We start from the raw sequence: 19,739 nt of genomic DNA on the forward strand, positions 1-19,739 counted from the left end.
GTTGTGGGTGAAGAAGTGACTGGGTGGGAAGAAAACCGCTGCTCCAACTTGTGAAGCATCAGATGGGGCCATTGTGTGTGGGGTCTGCAGAGTCTCGGAAGGGTCAACACTGCCTGGGTCAAAACCCCAACCTGTCCAATGAGGAAACTGTGCTGACCTATGACCTCTCTAGAGGCTAAGAAAGCTGTGGGACCCATGGCTAACTGAGGCTTTCCTCCCCTTTCTTAGGCTAATCACCCTATGAACTTAGGTCTACTACCCGGGCCTGAGGCTAGAATCTCCCCAGCACACACCCACACCTTCCTACACTGCCTTATTCTTAGCACAGCTATGGCCAAGCCAAGGACACTCCGACCCTCCTCCAGGTCCTCAAGAGTCACTTCACAAGACTTCAGCTCAGCATTGACTCCTAGAAGCCAATCCCACAATGAAAGCCCCTCCTGGGCTGAAGAAAAATTAGTTCCACAGACAAATGGTATCACACAGGCTGTGGGCTATCCATAGTCTCTGCCCTGTCCGGCCAGTGCACTCTTCATCTGTCTATGATCTGCTTTCAGGCTCTGCAAGAGCTTCTACCCGGTACTGATGTTTCAGTCAATGGGAAGGGGACTCTACGGAGCAGGGTGAACTGCCAGAGAGAGAGGCCAACTCCATTGGGCCCTCTAGCTCAGTCCTCAGCACTGTATGACAGACAGGACTGCCTCCTGTCAGCCCTGTTTAAATATGCTGTATGTTCCGGACGGCAAACACCCCAAAAGCAAGTCCTCTCTGCCTAGCCTGGGTTCAATAAAGGAGATGCCAGTCTTCTGCTGGAGAAAGCCTCGCCCCATTTACTCCTGAATTTTGCTGAAGCCAGGGCCTCTGGCCAACACGGGAAGGGCCAGAGCCGGAAGGAAGCAGCAGAGCCTATACACAAAGCCTCTATGCGGGCTATAAAAAGTAGCCCCTCCCTGCTTCCCCCAGGATGGGCCTGGTTCCTAGGAGGTGAGGGTAGAGCACTCATACTTGTGCTGGGCACAAAGCCAAAGCCACTACAGCCTCTCAAGAGGCTAGCCCAGCACCACCTCAAAACTCTCCTTGAAAGGAGAGGGCAAGAGCACCACAGCCTGAGCCAGGACTGCAAGTAAGACACTTGAAATCTACTCCACTGTCCCCACCACCTCTCCCCACAGCTCCCCAGGAGTCAGTTCATGGCCTAGTACTCCTTTCTCTGCTCTCTGGGGGCCAACAAGCAGATTCTCTAGAAGCCTTCAGGAACCTGGATTCCCAACTCTCTGGAGGCTCCACATACGAAGCCATGGAGCTGTGGGACGTTCTACTTCTACGGTTAGAGGGAAACACTAAGGCCACACAGATGGTGCCCGGGGGCAGCTCAAGTAAAGTCTAAGGGCAGGGACATTATATAAGGGCTTCAAAGTCTAAATGCTAAAACTTTCTCAAAGGTCGTGCACACGGTACCTAGCTTTACATAGAAAGGCTCCAGATTCCTCTGTAGTCTAGTTTGCCCAGTGTTCAGGTCAGCACCAGAGGGCTAACCTAGAGCACTGAAGCCACTCTCCAAAGACAGTGACAGCGTAGATGGTCGGTACAGGTAGCTAGCATAAAGGACAAATGAACCTTTCTGCCACCAGCCCGTGGTCAGGGCCTTTGTCCTTGCCGCACGCCCTCAACCACCCTTTGGACAGAGGGGCCCATGCTTGTTTCCCGGCACAGCACTCCCCACACCCTGTAATTATTTGTCTGGCTGTATCTGCCCTAACTGTATGTTCGCTACTAGACTTAACAATGCTTGCCACAGCGAAAAGCCAGTGCACATGTGGTACCTTGCTTGTTTAATGATCCACTGAGGCCCAAGGAAGCCAGGCTTCTTTTTTTATTGAGATGTATTTTTATTTTATATACATGAACATTTGCCTGAATGTATGTTTAATATATGTATATATATACACATATATGTTTATTTTATATATATGAATATTTGTCTGAATGCATGTCTGCATGCAATGCCCATGGAGGCCAGGAAAGGGCATTAGATTCCCTGCTAAGACACCACATGGGTGCTGGGAATTACACCTGGGACCTCTGAAGAGCAGCCACTGCTCCAACCACTGAGCCATCTCTCCAGCTTCTCTGCTCCCTCCCTTCTTAAGGAAAGTGGCTGTGTTGCCATGAAGAGCAACCCATTTAGTGATCTGCTAATACCATAAACTGTCAGCTTAGTGTGCCCAGCACAAAGCAGCTAGGCCCACCTAACACCTGGTGTAGCCGTACAGGAGTAGAAGCACCCTGAAATCTGTTGTGAGGAGACCCTGGGAAGGTGCCTCTTGACCCTTTTCTCTGGAGAAGTGCTTATGGGCTGTTAGCAGGAACTAGTGAGAGCAAGTCCAGGGATGAGGTGCTCTGGCTTCCATGGTAGACAACACCTTCACTGTAGGAGGGAAGGTCTGGAAAGCTAGGTATCTGGCTATCTAAGTACCCCTGGCCAGAACAAGAGCAGGAGCCACCGGTATGGAGGTGACAAGTATCTAGCTTCTCCACAGATGAAAGCCTGGGTTGGGTAAACACATTTGGCCAGAGCACAGAACAGAGGTCGTGTATCTATAGAATGGTCCACCTTATTGCTAGTTTCCCAGAGTGGGAGAAAAACAACACTATAGGAGGAATCACAAATCCCACACTTAACTGTAAACTTATTCCATGACCTCACTCTCAGGACCTCTGTTTGCTTCTCTCTGCGACAGGGACAACAATTCCTCCTTCCTTGAACGCACAGAGCTAAGACCAGATCCCTCTGATGCCCTGTTCTTCTGTACCCAAACTCAAGGCAACAACGGGCTCCCAGCAACACTCGGTGGAAAGCAGAACGCGGTTCTTGACTAAGAGGAGAGCGAAGGGAAGGCATACCTAAGAGTCCATAGGCATCAAAGGTTGTGCTGGCCATTTTTACAAAAATCTCTTATCTTATATACAATCTTACTTCGTTAGCCTTAACCTAAACTCCAGGAGGAAGAATTCTGTCTGTCTTTTGCTTTTTGAGACTGGTCTCACTCTGTAGCCTAGGCTGGTCTATAACTCACTATGTAGCCAAAATGGCTTTGAACTTGCCACACCTGGCTAAGAATTGTTTTATAGAACAGCCGAGAAGCTAAAACGTAACTTACCTAGGGTTAGAAGAACACATCTGAGTAGTCACAGCTCAGTTACCACAAGGGTAGGGTTAGCTGCCCAAGGACACCCAGGCATTCCTTGTTACTATCAGAGATTCCTCCAAGGCAGTGACTACGGGGTGCACCAAAACATTCAGTCCTACCCCACACCCTCCAGAGACTCTCCTAAGTCTACACATTGACTTCTCTTCATGAGAGAGCAGAGAGGAGCAAGGGCCAACCGCAGTCTTCTATAACCTCAGGCCTTCCCACTTCCTCCGATATATTCAGCCTAGGACACACTGCCCTTGAAATCATGCTCCATAGGAAAGGAGACGGAGTGGAAAGAAACACCGAGGTAGTAGAAGCGGATGTAGCCCTACCACTCTGGGCTGTGGCAGAGCACTTCCTGGAAGACTGGGTGTCCTCTATCATTCAGATAGCGAGACAATTCAATGTTGAACTGGCTCAGAAACAAACCAACACAATGTCTTCACCCAAGCCACAGCTCCCAGCCAACTGTCTTTTTCTCCGCACAAATGCCTCTGGTAGCAAAAAGCACCGACCACAGAGGCACAGCTGAGAACTACAGCTTCTTGCCCTTTACCAAAGGACTTTGATGGCCATGCACCAGCCTCTGACTACAACACACACATCTCTTCTAAGCTGGTCCTGCTGGGGACTAAATCCTCTCTCTCTCCTGTCAGATTCCACAGACACCACACTTGATGAGAAGTACTTTACACAAATATTCTTCCATTCCCCACACAAACTGTTCATAGATAAGAAGCTCGGAAGGCTAAGTACAGGATCAAGACCACAGAGCAGGTGAGCTGAGCACGGAGTTTGCTGCCAGCCAACTACTCAACTCTGCACTCAGCCCCACCCACCCGTTTTTCTCATCACTGCACTCTGGTCCTGTCTCCTCAAGTAAGGGGCATGCAAACAATGTCTATTGAACAAATAAATGCCCATCCTGCCAAGGGGCCGCCTGAAGCAATGCTGACGGTCAAGAGCTCCCACTCAAGTCTATGCATCTGTGTAGACCACCCCTTCCCAACACAAAGTCCTGGTAGAAGCTAGAGGTGCCGGGCTTCCTCAGCTTTGCTAGTCATCTGTGAAGCAGGTTCAGAGAAAACAAAGCCTCCTCCCCCCTCTGGACGGGAGACCTGGAAACTCACACCAGACAAGTGTGGGGTACTGAGGAAACAGAAAGAGGTCTGACTTCCCCTGGAAAAATGAGACAAAAAGGAAACACATGGCAGGGATGGCTAGCTCTGGAACTTCCGGCACATGCTCTTGGAGTTCTCTCACTGGGAGTACCTAGCCAGCACAATGACCAGCTAGATGATAGAGCAGAGGCCTAGTCCTCACCAGCCAGGCGCCCACTACTACAGGAGCCAGGTCCCAGCAATCAGAGCATACCATTAGTCTCCACTGGAGCTGCTGGACCAACAGTGGTCCTCAACTAAGCACGGGTTTCAACTGTCCCACTAAGGAGGCACTGTATGAAAAACTACAGAGCCAGAGCCTAGGAGAGCTCTCTAGGTCGCAGATGTCCAGAGGTCTTTACCGTCTAAACATGGAGGTTTCTTCTTATAAGGAGCAACAAAGGCTACAGAAAACATGGGGCCAAGACCAGCTGCCAACACAACCTGAGAACACAGTCCCTGTAAAGATTGGCCAGGCAGCCAGAGTGAAAAGTCTCTTTAGCACTGAGCAGGAAGTTTATGACTGCTTTTAACTCCCCGAAATTCTGCAACATAAATGCCAACCCTGAGCCTAATTCTGGTCACAAACACACACACCCAAAGCACCTTCCGCCCCTTCCAAGCCACGCTGCTGCCTCACGTCAGATGTCCATTTGTTTCACCAGTGCCAGAGTGAAAGAAGACAGGGTTAGGGAACAGCAGTCTGTCCTTCAGGGCCACAGCACCCTGGAGGCAGAGGCAGCCTTTGTCCCTCCTAAGGCAGGGCTAGGGTTATCAGCAAAAAGTCAAACACCTGAGGCATCTGAGCAGGTGGTAGAGGACCCACCAAGGTAGTGAGGTACAAACAGGCAGAAGTGGGGCAGGCTCCTAGCCTTCAATATGGGCCCCAAAGAGCAAAGGGCCAGGCTCAATAAAAAACTGCTTATCTCTGGGTGACCCTTGCAAGTCTGGGAAAATGAGGTCCTCTGCATTCCTGTCTCCAACCCTCAAAGACCTGAGTGGGATAAAATGGACTAGCTGGTCTCCTCTCCAAACCCCAAACCCCTTCTTTCTGTCCAGGCCCCAACTTACAAAGACATCCAATGTACAAAACTCCAAACATTTTCTCTACAAAAACATGGTCTACATGTAGGATGAGTGAACAGGCGAGTGACAAAATAATAGTTTCCTCTTTTATACTGGGTAGTGAGTTAAGGGACTCGGACCCTCTCTCAGCCCTCCTTCCTCCAAGCTCTTTCTTAAGAGCCACAGTAGAGGCCGGGCGGTGGTGGCGCAAGGCTTTAATCCCAGCACTCAGGAGGCAGAGGCAAGCGGATTCCTATGAGTTCAAGCCCAGCTATAAGAACAAAACAGACTCCAAAGATATACAAAGTAAACCCTGTCTTGAAAAAAAAGAGCCATATTAGACCTCCCACAGAACCCCAACCCAGGGTCTAGGAGGACAGCGTCATCTGCCATGGCTATTGTCACTAACAACTGTTTTTTAAGGCTCTGCAACGTCAGCTCACATCTAGTTAACGCTTCTTCACTCCAACTACCTCCCTTCCAAGAATGACCACTTATAGTAAACACACTAACTTACAGAGGAACCAAGGCTGAGAGAAGGAGAGCACCCGGCTGGGTGACATACAACTAACAAACTGACTTCAAATACATACCTGTCTTCAACCACCGGGCTACATGCACGTACTGCCTACTGGTCACACACATGCTTAGAATGCAGCTATTATCAAGAGAACTAATGGCACCACTTAAACAGAGGACAGACTATAAATGTAAGCGGGTGATGGTCTCAGGACCCCCAAACTGTCTGCAGTGTCCCCACACTGGAAACCATGGTTTCTTCAATCACTGAAATGCTCTCCAGTGGAGGTCAGGCTGATGAGGCCCTGATGTTGGTGCCACTTCTGTCTGGTGGCTGTGTCAGACCTAAAGTTTGTAGTTGAGAATGGCTGCCTTACCACAAAAACCTTCCTTCCTCCTCATCTCCTCACCCATCTACACACATGTACATCATACCCAGGAAGATCTGTGGAACCTTCTCTCCGTTATTACTTCCTGACAACCTCCCCCAACCCCCAGCACAGACCTGGTTTGGAGACTAGATCTCTCCAATCACAGTCTCTTTGGGGGGTCCTTGCAAGTACCAATTCAAAGCCGGGAGCTGCAAAGACAGCCTCTCAGCTGGAAGGCCAGAGCTGCATCCAGCCTCACACCAAGGAAAATGACTCTCAGAAGAACTGAGGTTTCTTAAAACCTCTTCTTCACTCTTCTCAGCTGAGACTTGTATAAACCCTCCAAACTCAGGCCTAGGAAGGTTGAGGCAGGAAACCAGGGGAGCAGCTCTGGGCTCCCCTAAGGTCACTAGAACATCCAACACAAAGAGTTGCCAAGAGTACCTGACCCCAAGGCCCTAGGAGCCCTTCTGAGGCTAAGCTCCTTGTTACAAGCTTGCAAGAGCAAAGGGGCCCCGACGTTTTACCAAGAGCCCCGGCGATGGCTCTGGATGTCTGCCTAGTAACACAAACCTCCAAAACTCGGACATGGGACAAAAGAAGCAACCGGGGGAGAAAACGGCCACTGTTTTCTTTCAGTTTTTCTACTCCCACCCTCCCAAAGGACCACATTCTTCCCTGTCTCCAAGAGGGAGATGAGTAGGCCCCGCTATGCTGCAAAACCAGCCCTAGCTCAACATCTGCCTAAGTTCTACATGGGGAGTCCAGAGGTTCTTGTGCCCGTCCTGGAGCTCTCGGACTTTCACAAACAGCACTCTCTGGAGAAATGGCAGCGGGCAGGAAGGTCTTGTCGCTCCCCCAGGTCCTCAGGCTGGGTGAGGGGCCCCTGGCTCGGCTTTTCCTCACCGCTGCTGACAGCGGCCCGATTCTAGGGGCCAGAATCCCGCTCCACTTCTCTAGACAGTGAGGACTTTTTAGGCCTCAGGGCAAAGTGCCTGAACACTCCCCTCTGTGGGGAGGGGGTGTCCTATCAGGTGATCCAAGACCCGGATGCCCCCCTCCCAGAGTGATCACCAGGGACTAGGCGGAGACCAGGCGCGAGGCGCGAGGCCCGAAAGTTTACCCAAGTGTTTGGGAAGCGGGCGGACGCGAGCCAAGCTGGACAGGGGCGCACTTACTGGACCCCTCGATCTTGTCGGCGCCGCGGCTCCATGTGATCTGGCGCGTCTCCAATTTGACCTGGAAGGTCTTCCGTTCCGGCCGCTGCGACTTCTTGGAGTAGAACAAAGTCATGACGGTGCCCACCTCGAGGCTGCGGCAGAGGTGCAGCACCTCGGCTTCGGAGGGCGCGCCGGGCCCGCAGCCATTGGCGCAAGGGGTCGCGGCGCCCGCCATGCTGCAGCGACCTCGGAGACGCAGGCTGGCGGGCCCGGGGCGGCGGAGGTGGCAGCCAGGGAGGCAAGCGGGACCCGGTGGCGGCTCCTGCGGGCGGACACGGGGCGGGGACTGAGCGCGGGGGCGGGGCGGGGCGAAGCTCCGCCCTCGGCGCGCCGGGAACAAAGGCGCTCCTGGGGACGACCCCCGCCCGCCGCCGCGCCTGCGCCCCGCCACCCAGGGCAGGCCTCGGCGGGAGGACCTGTCCCTCGGGCCCGCAGCTTTCCCTGCGCGGGCCCTGACGCGGCGCGGGGCACGGCTGCCCGTCACGCACGCAACCCCGCCCACAGGCTGCGGCCCGTCAGTCAGTCAGGCGCACACACGAGCCTCCCTCCCGCAAGGACCCGGCCGCGGTGTGCACGTCTCCCGGGGAGTGAGGGCGCTGCGCGACCCGGCCTGCCCACCCGCCCGCCGAACCCGGTTACCTGGGCGGGCTGCCTGGCGGAGGAAGCCGCGCCAGGCTGGCCGCCTCACACCCGCGGCGGCGGCGGCGGCGGCGGGGGCGGACCCACCGCGTACCCTCTCCGGGGAGGGGCGCACCCGCGGATTGGCCAGCGGGCCGTGAGTGACAGTCTCCCCGCCCCTCCCCCTCGCCACAGGCGTCTCTTAGGGTAGCGCGAACCGCTCCTGGGGTGGCCTTCGAGGACGTCCTCGCGGGAAGAGACCCTGCAGATGTGGGTCGAGCCCTGAGACCCTCGGCCGCGGGCTGCGTGGCCTTCGAGGCCTCTCGTGCGTGGGCCGCTGCACGCCTCACGCTCCGCCCGCACCCTACCTGCGGATGCTTTTCCGACACTCTGGTTTTTCCTCAGCTTTGTGTGTCTGCCCCGGCGCGGATCCTTCCTCGCCCCAGAAGCTTGCTGTCCTCTGGACTCAGTGCTGGGCCAGTTGTCAGGTCGAGCCGACCCTTCCGCTGGCTTCGCCTCTGCGCAGACACAGGTGACGCCAATCCTGGCTCTCCCTTGACCTCCCCCGACCCTGGCATCTCATTATCTGCACCACAGCCTTGCCATCCTCATCACGTGGCTCCTTTCACTGGCTTCACCCGTCCCTGCCTGGCAGTAAACTGGAAAGGCCTCACCTTGCCAGGAGCCCCCTTTCCTCGGCCTCACCCCTAGGTAATCCGCTGAGGCTCTTCCCTCTTGACTTTGGGGCTCTCTCCACTCAGCCCATGATCCTGAGGCCCCATCATCCCCCTCTGTACACTGTCCTCTTGGGTCTTGCCTGCATCTGTCCTTCAGGATTTACCACTAAAATGGAATTAAGTTGTGATCCTTTTAACTGCGCACGAAAATTCTCACTGCGCTTTAAATCAGCACTACCTTCATGGTCCAGCAGCCCTTGTCTCCCCCTGCCTCTCGCTCCTGCTTCATCTCTCACACTGACGCTTCGCTCTGCCCGCCACCCGTCTGTGGCTGTTGAATATATTTAAAACCTGTCTTCCTCAAGCCATTCTCTGGACAGCACCTAGGGTGTGAACCTAGGGTGTCTGCCAGTGTTGAGCAGTTAGGTGGGCAGCTAGCTACCATGCAGCTCTGGACAGTAGCATTTCGGTGGTGACAAGTGCCACAGAACAGCCAGCGGAACCAGCGGATCCAGAAAAACTTCCCTGGGTTTTAGGAGACTAGAACTTGTGAGCGCTCAGCAAACCCACCCACCCAGCTGGGCCACCTCCAGCTTTGCCTTGCTGAAGTGGTGACCTGTATGCTGTTTCCCTCCAGTGTTGCCCTCAAAAATCTCAGAATTCAGTGTAATAGTGAGGAACTTTGTCCGAAGGGATGGGGTAGTTGAGATGGACTGACTGCCACCTAGTGACAAGCCTTTAATGTAGGGATGAGGGAACTGGAGTTGACCCTGGTTTGCACAACTAATGCTCATGTTATCTTCAAATCAAGGTTTCAGAGCAGCATGACGAAGTGAGGCCACATAACTAGTGGAACCTGATTCCATGTGTTTCTGTTTCACGAGAGAGCCACTAGCTGAGGTAAATCTTGGTGGTCTGTCACTAGCTATAGGACTTCAAGAAAGACCAAAGAATATAAGAAGATTAAATGCATTTTAAAGGTGGGCTGGAGGAAAGTGCTTTCCAGGCAAGAGTAATAGCATGTACAAAGGCCCTAGGCTAGAAAGGATGCTGGGGTTTACTCAGTGGAGGGGAATGATCCGTCAGGATGATATCAAGAAAACAAATGGGGCTGAATAGGACCTTCACTGCTTGTGTGGTCTTGTCAATTCTCTTAAGAGGTTCCTCTTAAATGTTATAACAATTGTTGAGCTTTCTGTGAAAACTCCAACAGCCTATAAGACTTCAATTCACTTTTAAAATCCTTTTCTGGGAGCTTCCCAGCGTCCAGCCCAAACCTTTTATTCTTGTGTATATAATAAGACCCCCAGTGGCTCCATGAATCCCTTCCAGAACCAATTTGTTTGCCTGGCCTGTAATCAGGGAACAGGGCCCCATTTCCTCATGGGACTTATTAGCTTCCCAGGCCTTAGGTGTCTCCTTCCACCAAAGGAAGTTTGGGAAAAGTAGGGCACACACAGGGTGTGGCCACTGTGGGCTTCCCCCAGCTCAGCATATATAAAGGTGCGTAGGTATCACTGGTAACATGCATTTGCACTGTCTGAGAGGAGCAGCTCTGGCACCACGCAAGGCACTCGCATGTGATGTCACTCGGACTAGCCCCGCTTCCCGCTTGATTGTATTTCTGGAAACACTCATGCTTCAGCATGCCTTAGCTTACTTATACCAAGCCTGTGCCTGGAGTCTGAGAGACTGCCCAACTGCCCGTGACCTGTGGACTTGATCTTACAGATACTGTATTTAAGATCCACTTGGGGCCGGGCGGTGGTGGCGCACGCCTTTAATCCCAGCACTCGGGAGGCAGAGGCAGGCGGATCTCTGTGAGTTCGAGACCAGCCTGGTCTACAGAGCTAGTTCCAGGACAGGATCCAAAACCACAGAGAAACCCTGTCTCGAAAAACCAAAAAAAAAAAAAAAAAAAAAAAAAAAAAAAAAAAAGATCCACTTGGGACCATGGTAAGCATATAATGAACGTGACTAATTACAGCTCTATGAGATTCTGTTAATCCCCATTTAACAAAACTGAGACCTTTCTTAGCAGTGACACACTCCCAAGTCCTAGAACTTTGGAGGCTGATGCAGGAGGATCTTGAGTTTGAGCTCAACAAGGGCAATTGGCACCGCCTCAGGGTCACACAGTTAACAGGTGTCCGAGATAAAAACCCAGGCAGCCAGGTATCTGTCAGTGCTGTGCTGCCTACCATGTAATACCAACGTTTCTTCCCGAGTCCTCACCTCTTTCTGAACACTGCTACCAGCTGTTGTCTAATATTTTTTTACATTTATTTATTGTGTGTGTGTGTAAACCATGGCACATGTGTAGAGAGGCCAAAGGACAGTTTCTGGGAATTGCATCTAGGATGTGGGTCCTAGGGAATGCATTCAGGTCATCAGGTTTAGCAGCAAATACCTTTATCCACTGAGCTATGTACTGTCTCTATTTTCTGCAGTTATTTTGTGAAGTTTGCCAAAACTGGGTTTTGTTTTGTTTGAGAAAGTCTCTGTAGCCCAGGCTAGTCTTGAATTTAGTAATCCTCCTGCTTCAGCCTCTCAGCCTTGCTGGGATTGATTACAAGTGTGAGCAGCTATGCCTGCTGACTTTTTTTTTTTTTTTTGGATACTGACTCTGTCAAGTTAGAGGGTATGATGCTAGAATGCTTATTAGTGAGCAGTCCTAAGGTCAGCATCGTAGAGGGAACAGGAAGGAAATAGATAGGAGTGGGCACAGCCTCACCAACCTCCAGGGACTAGTCATTGTTCTGGGTAAAGTTCATCCTCAGCCTCATGGCTCTTTGTGATCTTAAGAGACTGGTAGCTGGTTTTTTGTTGACACCTCTTCCAGAAGTTAGGACAAGACTTTCTTCGAATGGGAACCAGACAAACTGTTCGCTGCATTTTTCTTGAGGTAAAGTCTTACTGTATAACCCAGGCTGACCTTAAGTTTTCACAGCCTCCCACAAATTGAGCTGTCAATATCAATAGGCACCACCACACCAAGCTCTTAAAGAAAAATAGAGTAATTAAAAACGAAAGAACAAAAACGCTATTATTGCAATGGAGGATTTGATTATAAAAGAGGGATCAAAATATGGTTGATATGGTGATAGAGCTGCAATGGTTAAAAATCATATGTGCATGAGCTTTCAAGCAGCTAAAACAATAACTCTCAATGTTTGCTAACTGGTTACTTGGAAAAGGGGTAAAATTTTCCTGGAAATAAATTTTAAGAAAAGATTCTCACATGGATATGTATTTGATTGAAATAACAGAGGGTGTTCTCAGCAGGCTAGCACCAAGTGCTAACACACTTGTAATTTGTTTCTTATAATGAATGACCTTGAGCAACTGTAGAAGTTGTGACTCAAAAGTATAGTTGATGATAGTCCTTTCACAAAGGGAGACACTTACAGACTTGAAATGTCTGGCTAATCCATGCATAAAGCTGTGTTCTTTTCCTTATCCCTTTTATTTACTCTGTGTTGGGTGTGCACACAGCAAGCACTTCCTAAAGTGCACACCTCACCCTCAGTGAACCTTGAGCTGCACCCCAACCTGCAGTATAAACTCTTGTCCTCGGACCCCCACATCTATGGCTCCACCTCTTCTAATATCATAACCTCCTGGTTCCCTCCTTAAGTTGCATTTTCAGTCTCTTAAAGGAACTTCATGTTATTTTTACTCGTTTAAAGCTACACCTGTCCCAACAGCTCCACAGACTACTCTGCACAGCCCTAGCTGCCTCGCGGCTGGCTGTTCCCATCTGCTCTCATCTGGGAATGGCAGGGCACAGTGACTGTAAAGTGTGGCAGAGAAGACAGGGGAAACTGAGGCCACGGCGGCCTTGCTTTTTACTCCCCCACCCTTTCTTCCAGCACACACACCCCTACTATGACTTCTAGAGGTTCTCAGTCAGCAGGGCAGGAACAGATCAAGCCTGTTGCAGAAGTGGTTACAGAAATGCTTGTATGCCAAGCTCAGTGTGACAAAGGTGCTGGGAGCAAGAAGGGCCTTATCTAGATTCGTTAGTGATTGTGGGGAGAGAACAAAGTGAGAGGTGCTGAGTATACATGAAGATACAGCTTTTCCGAATGATGTGAACTCCTTTTCACAGTAAGAGCACCCCAGGGTATTCGTGGAGTGTCTCTGCAAAGAAAGTACCAAAATTTTAGAGACACATGATTAAAATGCCATGGGTTTTAATGACATAGTAATACTATTCAAAGCCATTTATTTATGAATACTGATTCCCCATTTACAGTCCTACCAGTAAACTTTGCATGAACCTTGGATTCTTTTTTTTTTACCATGAGAACCACATGGAGAATCATCCAATGTTATCAAAGTACATTGCTCTTGCTGCTTCTGAAAGCCTAGCCTTATTGAAGAGTAATTTACACATAAGTTGTGCCTATCTTTTAAAAAAAAAAACTATGTATGCACACCAGTTGTGTGACTGGTGCCCGTGGAAGTGAGAGGTTATTGGATCACTTGGAACTGGAGTTGCCTGGAAGATTGGGAGTCAACATGTAGGTGCTAGGTATCAAACTCCGGTCCTCTCCAAGAGTAGTAAGTGTTCTTAACCACTGAGGTATCTCTTCAGCCCAAGATGCGCCCACTGTAAGCATTAAGTTTGAAAAATATACTCCTTATAACTCTACCCAGACAGTAAATAGGGCAGAAATGCAGCCACTGGGAATTTTATTTATTTTTGAATTTTTCGAGACAGGGTTTCTCTGTAGTTTTTGGTTCCTGTCCTGGAACTAGCTCTTGTAGACCAGGCTGGCCTCGAACTCACAGAGATCCGCCTGCCTCTGCCTCCTGAGTGCCGGGATTAAAGGCTTGCGCCACCACCACCTGGCAGGAATTTTAATCCAAGCATAATTTATAGTTTAACGTGACAAAGACATGTTTTCCACAGATATATGCTAAGGTTCTTCATAATAATTACTGCATTGTTTTAAACATGTCATAAGGATTCAGTAGGTACATTGAGCCTCCACCCAGCTTTGGGAGTTATGTTGAAGGTTTTTTTTATTGGTATGGTGTTGGAGACAGACCCTAGGGCCAAGTGCCCTCCCTACCTCTGAGCTACACCACTAGCCCCAGCTTTTGCAATTGTTAACCGATGATCACTTGTTTCCCTTAAGTATTTCAATGTTTTCCAAAAAAAAAAAAAAAAAAAAAGTAAGCACAATTAAGTCTAAAAATATCTATTTGGTAATTTTAAAAAGGCTGCTTACTTGGGGTTGTGGGAAATAATTGGTAAGTCTGTTAAATTTCTTCTGTTTACTGATTTGTCAGAGAACTACTTATAAGCATCCAAAACTAGAGTTAGTGAGGTCATTTCAGGGTAGTATGTTTTCCAAGAAGTGCTCTTTTGTTCAAAACAAGTTGAGAATGTCTCAATATAGGAGGGACTTCCAAGGTCTGAAATAAGTCAGTTCTTAGAATTAATTTTTTAAAATCTCTTTAAGAAAATGACTATATGCAGCTTAAGTAATATTTAGGAAAGAATGTCAAAGTTGACAACTTACTACAGAAGTGAGATTGGAAGAAAGGAGCTTAAGGCTGAGGCTGTCTGGTTCAGTGAATCTGTGGCTTGGGTTTCACACACAGGAAACCCAGGCCCAACAGGCTTGGAATAGCAAGTACCAAACTGTCCTCAGGAGGTTCTGTAGACATTCTAGTAGCTGTGGTGACAGTAACTGGCTGACAGTGCATGCAGAGCTTGAGAGTGTGACTGGAATCAGCTAGGCCATATGAAGACAACAACCCTGGCAGCTACCGACCTAACATTAGAGGTATCTCGGTACCAAACAGCCTTACAGAAATAGGGGTAAAACCAGTACACATTATAGGAGCCCAGAGAGGCACTTTTAGAAGAGGCGGTTACATGATGTGAATCCTTTCTAATAAAATGTCCAGAAAAGACATTTTTAAGAGAATGACCAGTGGAGGATACCCATGGGACTGTGGGTAAGTTGCAGATGGGCGTGAGGGATCTTAACCAGATAAAAGCGGCCTAAAACTGGCCCATAATGCTGGACAAACCTGTTAGTATTTACTAAAAAATATTTTAAAATATTGTATTTAAGACATGTAAAATACACTTCAATAGCAGTGCTTAAAAAAAAAAAAGTAGCAGCACTCACTCCCATTCACAGAGAGCTTCTCCTCGTTGGTCACTAGTGACCAAGGCTAGTCCCCAGGGAGGGGACTGGGGCAAACAGGGTTGCAGTGGGCGGAGAGTGAGTAGTGCAGATGACTCATGGCAGGTACTTGTTTGTGAGATGAGAGGAAGAGGTGGTGGCTGAAAGCCTGGGGGTTGGGAACTTTCTCTAATGTGGCAGGGATGATGAACTAGCAGCACAGATGACAAGGGGAGGGGAGATGTGTAGCTTAGGTGCCACACATGAGCTCCTCTATGCCTGCTATTGAGTACCACAGAATGGAATTTCTCTGCCCATGTGGCTGGAATTGAGATGTATTGGGTTGCCAGCAAGGACATAAGCTTACTCCTATCTCCAAGCTCAACTTGCTTTCAGAGCCCTTTATACTTTGTCCCTCTTACCAGCCCCCGAAACCCAATCTTTGCAGCCACTTCTCAGTTCCAGTCAGGATAAGCTGAGATTCCTATTCTGTGATTTTACTCAACCTTGAACGCTCCTTTCTATCTTGAGTAGGACCTACTTTTGCTTTTCATCTGTTACCAAGACCTGGCAGGTGGGGCTTGCCAGAGGTAGGTACTACTTCCTGCTCATTATCTGTCTAGAGTTGACAACCTAGTTATCAGGGTCTACTCAGGTCCCCAGAATAAATTTTATTTTTCACTAGCCAGAGAGTATCAGTTGGCTACCAAAGACCTGTTCCATCTGGCTAACTCAATACTACAGAGTTCAAAATTTCCTCTTGATTCCAGTGATCGTTTACTGGTTTTTTTCCTTGGGGATTAAGTGCTACCTGTCTCACTGTCCAATGAAGTTCAAGCTTCAAGGGACCAAGAATTCTCTGCTGTGGGTGGAGCACCAGTGACAACTGAGACCATTAAGGAAGGTGGTTCTGTATAGACTACTCAAGCCAGCAAGCTTGAGTGCAGGCCTTTCTACTGGCAGCCCATTCTGACCTTCCTGTTGGCCCGAAGACTTCACCTTTTCATCCCGAATTTCAGATTTATGATGGAAGGAACACTTTGTGGGGATTAGGGCTACTATTGGGTGTCTACAGCTCTGGGAATGGATACAATAAACACTTCCAACCAGTCAATACAGAGAGTCTTTATTCTACCTGGGAGCTTTTGATATCTGGTACTCAGTGCTGACTGGCCTGACCTTAGTACTGACTGGAGGCTTCATCATACAAGCAAACCTTAAGCAACCTTCGGCTTCTGTCCAGTAGAACGCTCTCTACAATTGTTTCCCAAATAAACATGGTCTTGTCTTGCTCAATAGGCACTGCTCACACTGGGCTCCTGTGATTCTTAAAGGTTGTATTGTACCTTCCCTTGCTCTAGTTTCTAGGCCTGTCTTTACGGAAAGAGACTTTGATACTCTCATTCCCCATCAGGACAGATGACTTCCATGTCAAGCCCTCTATCCATCTTCCCCTGGGAGAGACCTGCCTACCTTTGCTGACCTGAATGAGCAGACCATGTACTGCACTAAATCCCAGCCCCTGAGCCTTCAATCTGGCCTGGGGCCTCATTCACAAAGAGGCAGACGCTAAGTTTCCGTTAAGTTGTAGGAGTTTATTTTAAATAACCTACAGTTGATTAAAAGGGAATTCATGATAAAAATAGAAGATACTTGAGGAAAGATGAGGGAATGGCCTCTGCACACACACTAAACTAACAATGCCTCTAAAACTAATGATTATAGCAAAAAATGTTTTCACATTAAAATTTTGCTTTGTTTTTCCCCCTTTTTTTACACAATTACAAAAGAAAAAAATAAAAGCCCTAAAATCTTGATTATTTTTACTTTGTTTTTTGTTTTTGTTTTTCTTGGACCAAATGCTCATTTTCCTCTAAATTTATTGACCTGTGGAAGTTTTTAGACAACAAAATCTCTCAAATGAAAGACTGGGGTTTCCAAAGAAAAAGATGGATCTCTTAAAGGGTACAAAGAATGCTCCAAACAAAAAATGATGGGAAAATGGTTTCAGTCACTGATTATTTCATTATCCTTAGACTCACTCGCCCTTCATCCCTCCCCACCCCAAGCTACACGATCTTTAAGATCAAGAAGAAGGCTTAAATATTTTAAAATAATTAAAAAGAAATAAAAATTCACATTTAAAAAGGAACACTCAAGTCAGGAAATATTTTCCCATCATGCTTTTCTGTGAATAGGTGTCTGAACCAAAACACTGCCGATGTCACACTGTTTCAAGTTTAATGAAAACTGATTCCCATGACGATAGAGTGACGACTCTAATAGGTGCGCTGGGTTTTTGATTTGTTCTACTTAATTTTAAATTCCTGAAATAGGGGAGAGAAGGGAGTTTAGGAATTTGTTTCTATTAAAATATAGAAGTTATTGCAAAACCCTAACTGTAAAAACGCACCAATATAATCAGACTGTGCATACAGTAGCTGAGAGAATCCAAACATTGCAGCAAAACTGAATTTGCTTGGCAGGATGCTGACAAAATCCCATTCACTTGCTCTCTTGAAAATAAAAATAAAATTCAAAACAAATCAAACAGCTAGAATTTTGATATCTGAAATATTTTTAAATAAGTTGTCCATAGGACAACTGGCTCAGCTCTCCCTTATAATATCTCCAGGTCTATCTTTTTGCAAAGATGTTGGTTTGTTAAGACTTGCAGCCTCTCCCTCAGCTGTGAGGGCAAGTGAGGCTCAGTTTATCCATCTTCCTCAAACCACACTGTCCCTTTTCATAGAACCCCTGGCAAGACTGGTCAAAACTCGTAGTCCTCATCCGTCATATCAATGGCCCAAGCAAACTTCTCCCTCTGGGTTTTGTTGTAAATCTTCTCAATTGGGACCCCCCACTTCTTACACCTGCAAAAAATAAACAAAGGTAGAGATGAGAAAGGAGATTAGTGTACCTTAATAACAGCCTACAGCAGCAGTCTAGGGTTTTCTGGTACACCAAAAATATTCAAAGTACTTTATTTCATCCCCCCATTTAATCTCAACAGAGATCTCTAAAGTAGGTGTTACTACAGATATATAAACCAAAAAGGTAGGGCTGGAGAAATGGCTCAGTGGTTAAGAGCACTGACTGCTCTTCCAGAGGTCCTGAGTTCAATTCCCAGCAACCACATGGTGGCTCACAGCCATCTATAATGAGACCCAGCGCCCCCTTCTGGCATTCAGGCACACATGGAAGGAATGTTGTACACATAACAAATAAATAAATCTTTAAAAAAAAATAAATAAACCAAAAAGATAGACTTTAAACAACAACCATGGAGAGAAGGTAAACAGTGGTGTACTCTACCACTAGAAAGGGCAGATGGAATTTTAACACTAAACAGTTTGGTTCAAAGCCCACACTTTTTAAACACTTTTAAACCATTCTCACACTGTCTTCTCAAGACTTAATTCAGGCTCAGTGGGGATCCTGGTTGGTTTTGCTGTTGTTCAACTTGATGGGCTAGAGCTATCAGGGAAAAGGAACCTCATCTGAGAAAATGCCTTTATCAGATTGCTTGTAGGAAAATCTACAAGGCATTTTCTTGACTAAAATTTGATGTCAGAGGGTCCAACCCAAAAAGCAGGCTGAGTAATAAGCCATGGAGCAAACTATTAAGCAGTATTCTTCTGTTGTGGTCTCAGCCTCATTTCCTGCCTCCATGTACCTACCTGCCTTGAGTCCCTGCCCTGACTTCCCTCAGTGATGGAATGTGACCTGAGAATCGTAAGCTGAAACAAACACCTTCCTCCCAAAGTTACTTATCACAGCAATAGAAACCCTAACTAGGATAGAAAGGGTGAGTCATTTGCTACCAAGCCTAAAGATCAAAGTATGATCCTCAGAACCCACATGATGGGAGAGTTAATCTACCCACCCCTGCCAAATTGTCCTCTAACCAAGTACACTGTGGTATGTGTGCACACACAAATTAATGAAAAAACAAAACAAAAACAAAATTAGGCCAAGCAACACAAGTACAAAGCTGGGTCTCTGACCTAGAATTCAACAACTTAAGCTTCAGAAAAAATCCACTTGTTTGTTGGATGCTACTGTATGACTATGAAAAAATATGGAGGGGGGTATGTATCCATTCAAATTAGGGAATCTATGTGCCTTTATTGATTGATCTATCTCTCTACCTCTGTGTACGGTGTAGGTTACTAGGATCTATATTCTCAATTCTTTGCCCTGCCTTTCCTCCCTTTTTCGGAGTTGGTTATTTATTTTTTGAGATAGAGTCTCTCTATATAATCCAGGCTGTCTTCAAACTTGCATAGATCATTGCCACCCGAGTGCTGGGTTATAGGCATACACTACCAAGCCCAACTTACTTTCTTCTTTCACGTGCAAAATTTCTGAGGGCACTGGACAGATGGCTCAGTGTTTAAAGTGCATGTCCTCCTGCTCTTGTAGAGGACCACAGTTTGGTTCACAAAACCAACATAATAGTTGGTACTAAGCGCACATGTTGCAGGCTGGGAGTGGTAGTGTACTCCTTTAGTACAAACACTCAGCAGGGACAGGTGGATCTCCAAGTTCAAGGCCAACTTGGTCTACACAGATAGTTCTACAAGTCAGGACTACTTTGTGAGACCTAATCTCATAAAAAGATGGTCTTTTGGTCACTGAAAAGTTCTTTCTGTTAAAATACGGATGACTTGACCCTTCTATTTTTCCTTCACAAAGGCCTAAGAGAGTCCATTCCTGTCATACTCACTTTCTCAGGATAACAAAAGACTGGGAGATGTACG

The 19,739-nt window shown here is 47.8% G+C and overlaps 2 protein-coding genes across 4 annotated transcripts in view; both read right to left on the minus strand.

The window, feature by feature from the left end:
* Plcg1 (phospholipase C gamma 1) overlaps window positions 1–8,643 on the minus strand; it is a 32,910-nt gene extending 24,267 nt beyond the window's left edge. Inside the window, exons 1-3 of one of the 2 annotated variants that reach the window (XM_057780681.1) lie at window positions 8,519–8,643; window positions 8,172–8,412; window positions 7,491–7,794 (exon numbers count right to left, since the gene is read on the minus strand). In XM_057780681.1, the coding sequence (XP_057636664.1) occupies window positions 7,491–7,707 (217 nt within the window). In that variant the 5' untranslated portion in view covers window positions 7,708–7,794; window positions 8,172–8,412; window positions 8,519–8,643. The remainder of the gene's footprint in view (window positions 1–7,490; window positions 7,795–8,171; window positions 8,413–8,518) is intronic. The other variant, XM_057780682.1, reaches the window with a different exon arrangement.
* Window positions 8,644–16,550: 7,907 nt separating this feature from the next.
* Top1 (DNA topoisomerase I) overlaps window positions 16,551–19,739 on the minus strand; it is an 88,388-nt gene continuing 85,199 nt past the window's right edge. For both annotated transcript variants that reach the window (XM_057780594.1, XM_057780595.1), the window contains one exon: window positions 16,551–17,849. In XM_057780594.1, the coding sequence (XP_057636577.1) occupies window positions 17,747–17,849 (103 nt within the window). In that variant the 3' untranslated portion in view covers window positions 16,551–17,746. The remainder of the gene's footprint in view (window positions 17,850–19,739) is intronic.

This window comes from Chionomys nivalis, chromosome 9, assembly GCF_950005125.1.
Source record: "Chionomys nivalis chromosome 9, mChiNiv1.1, whole genome shotgun sequence".
Taxonomy (NCBI): Eukaryota; Metazoa; Chordata; class Mammalia; order Rodentia; family Cricetidae; genus Chionomys; species Chionomys nivalis.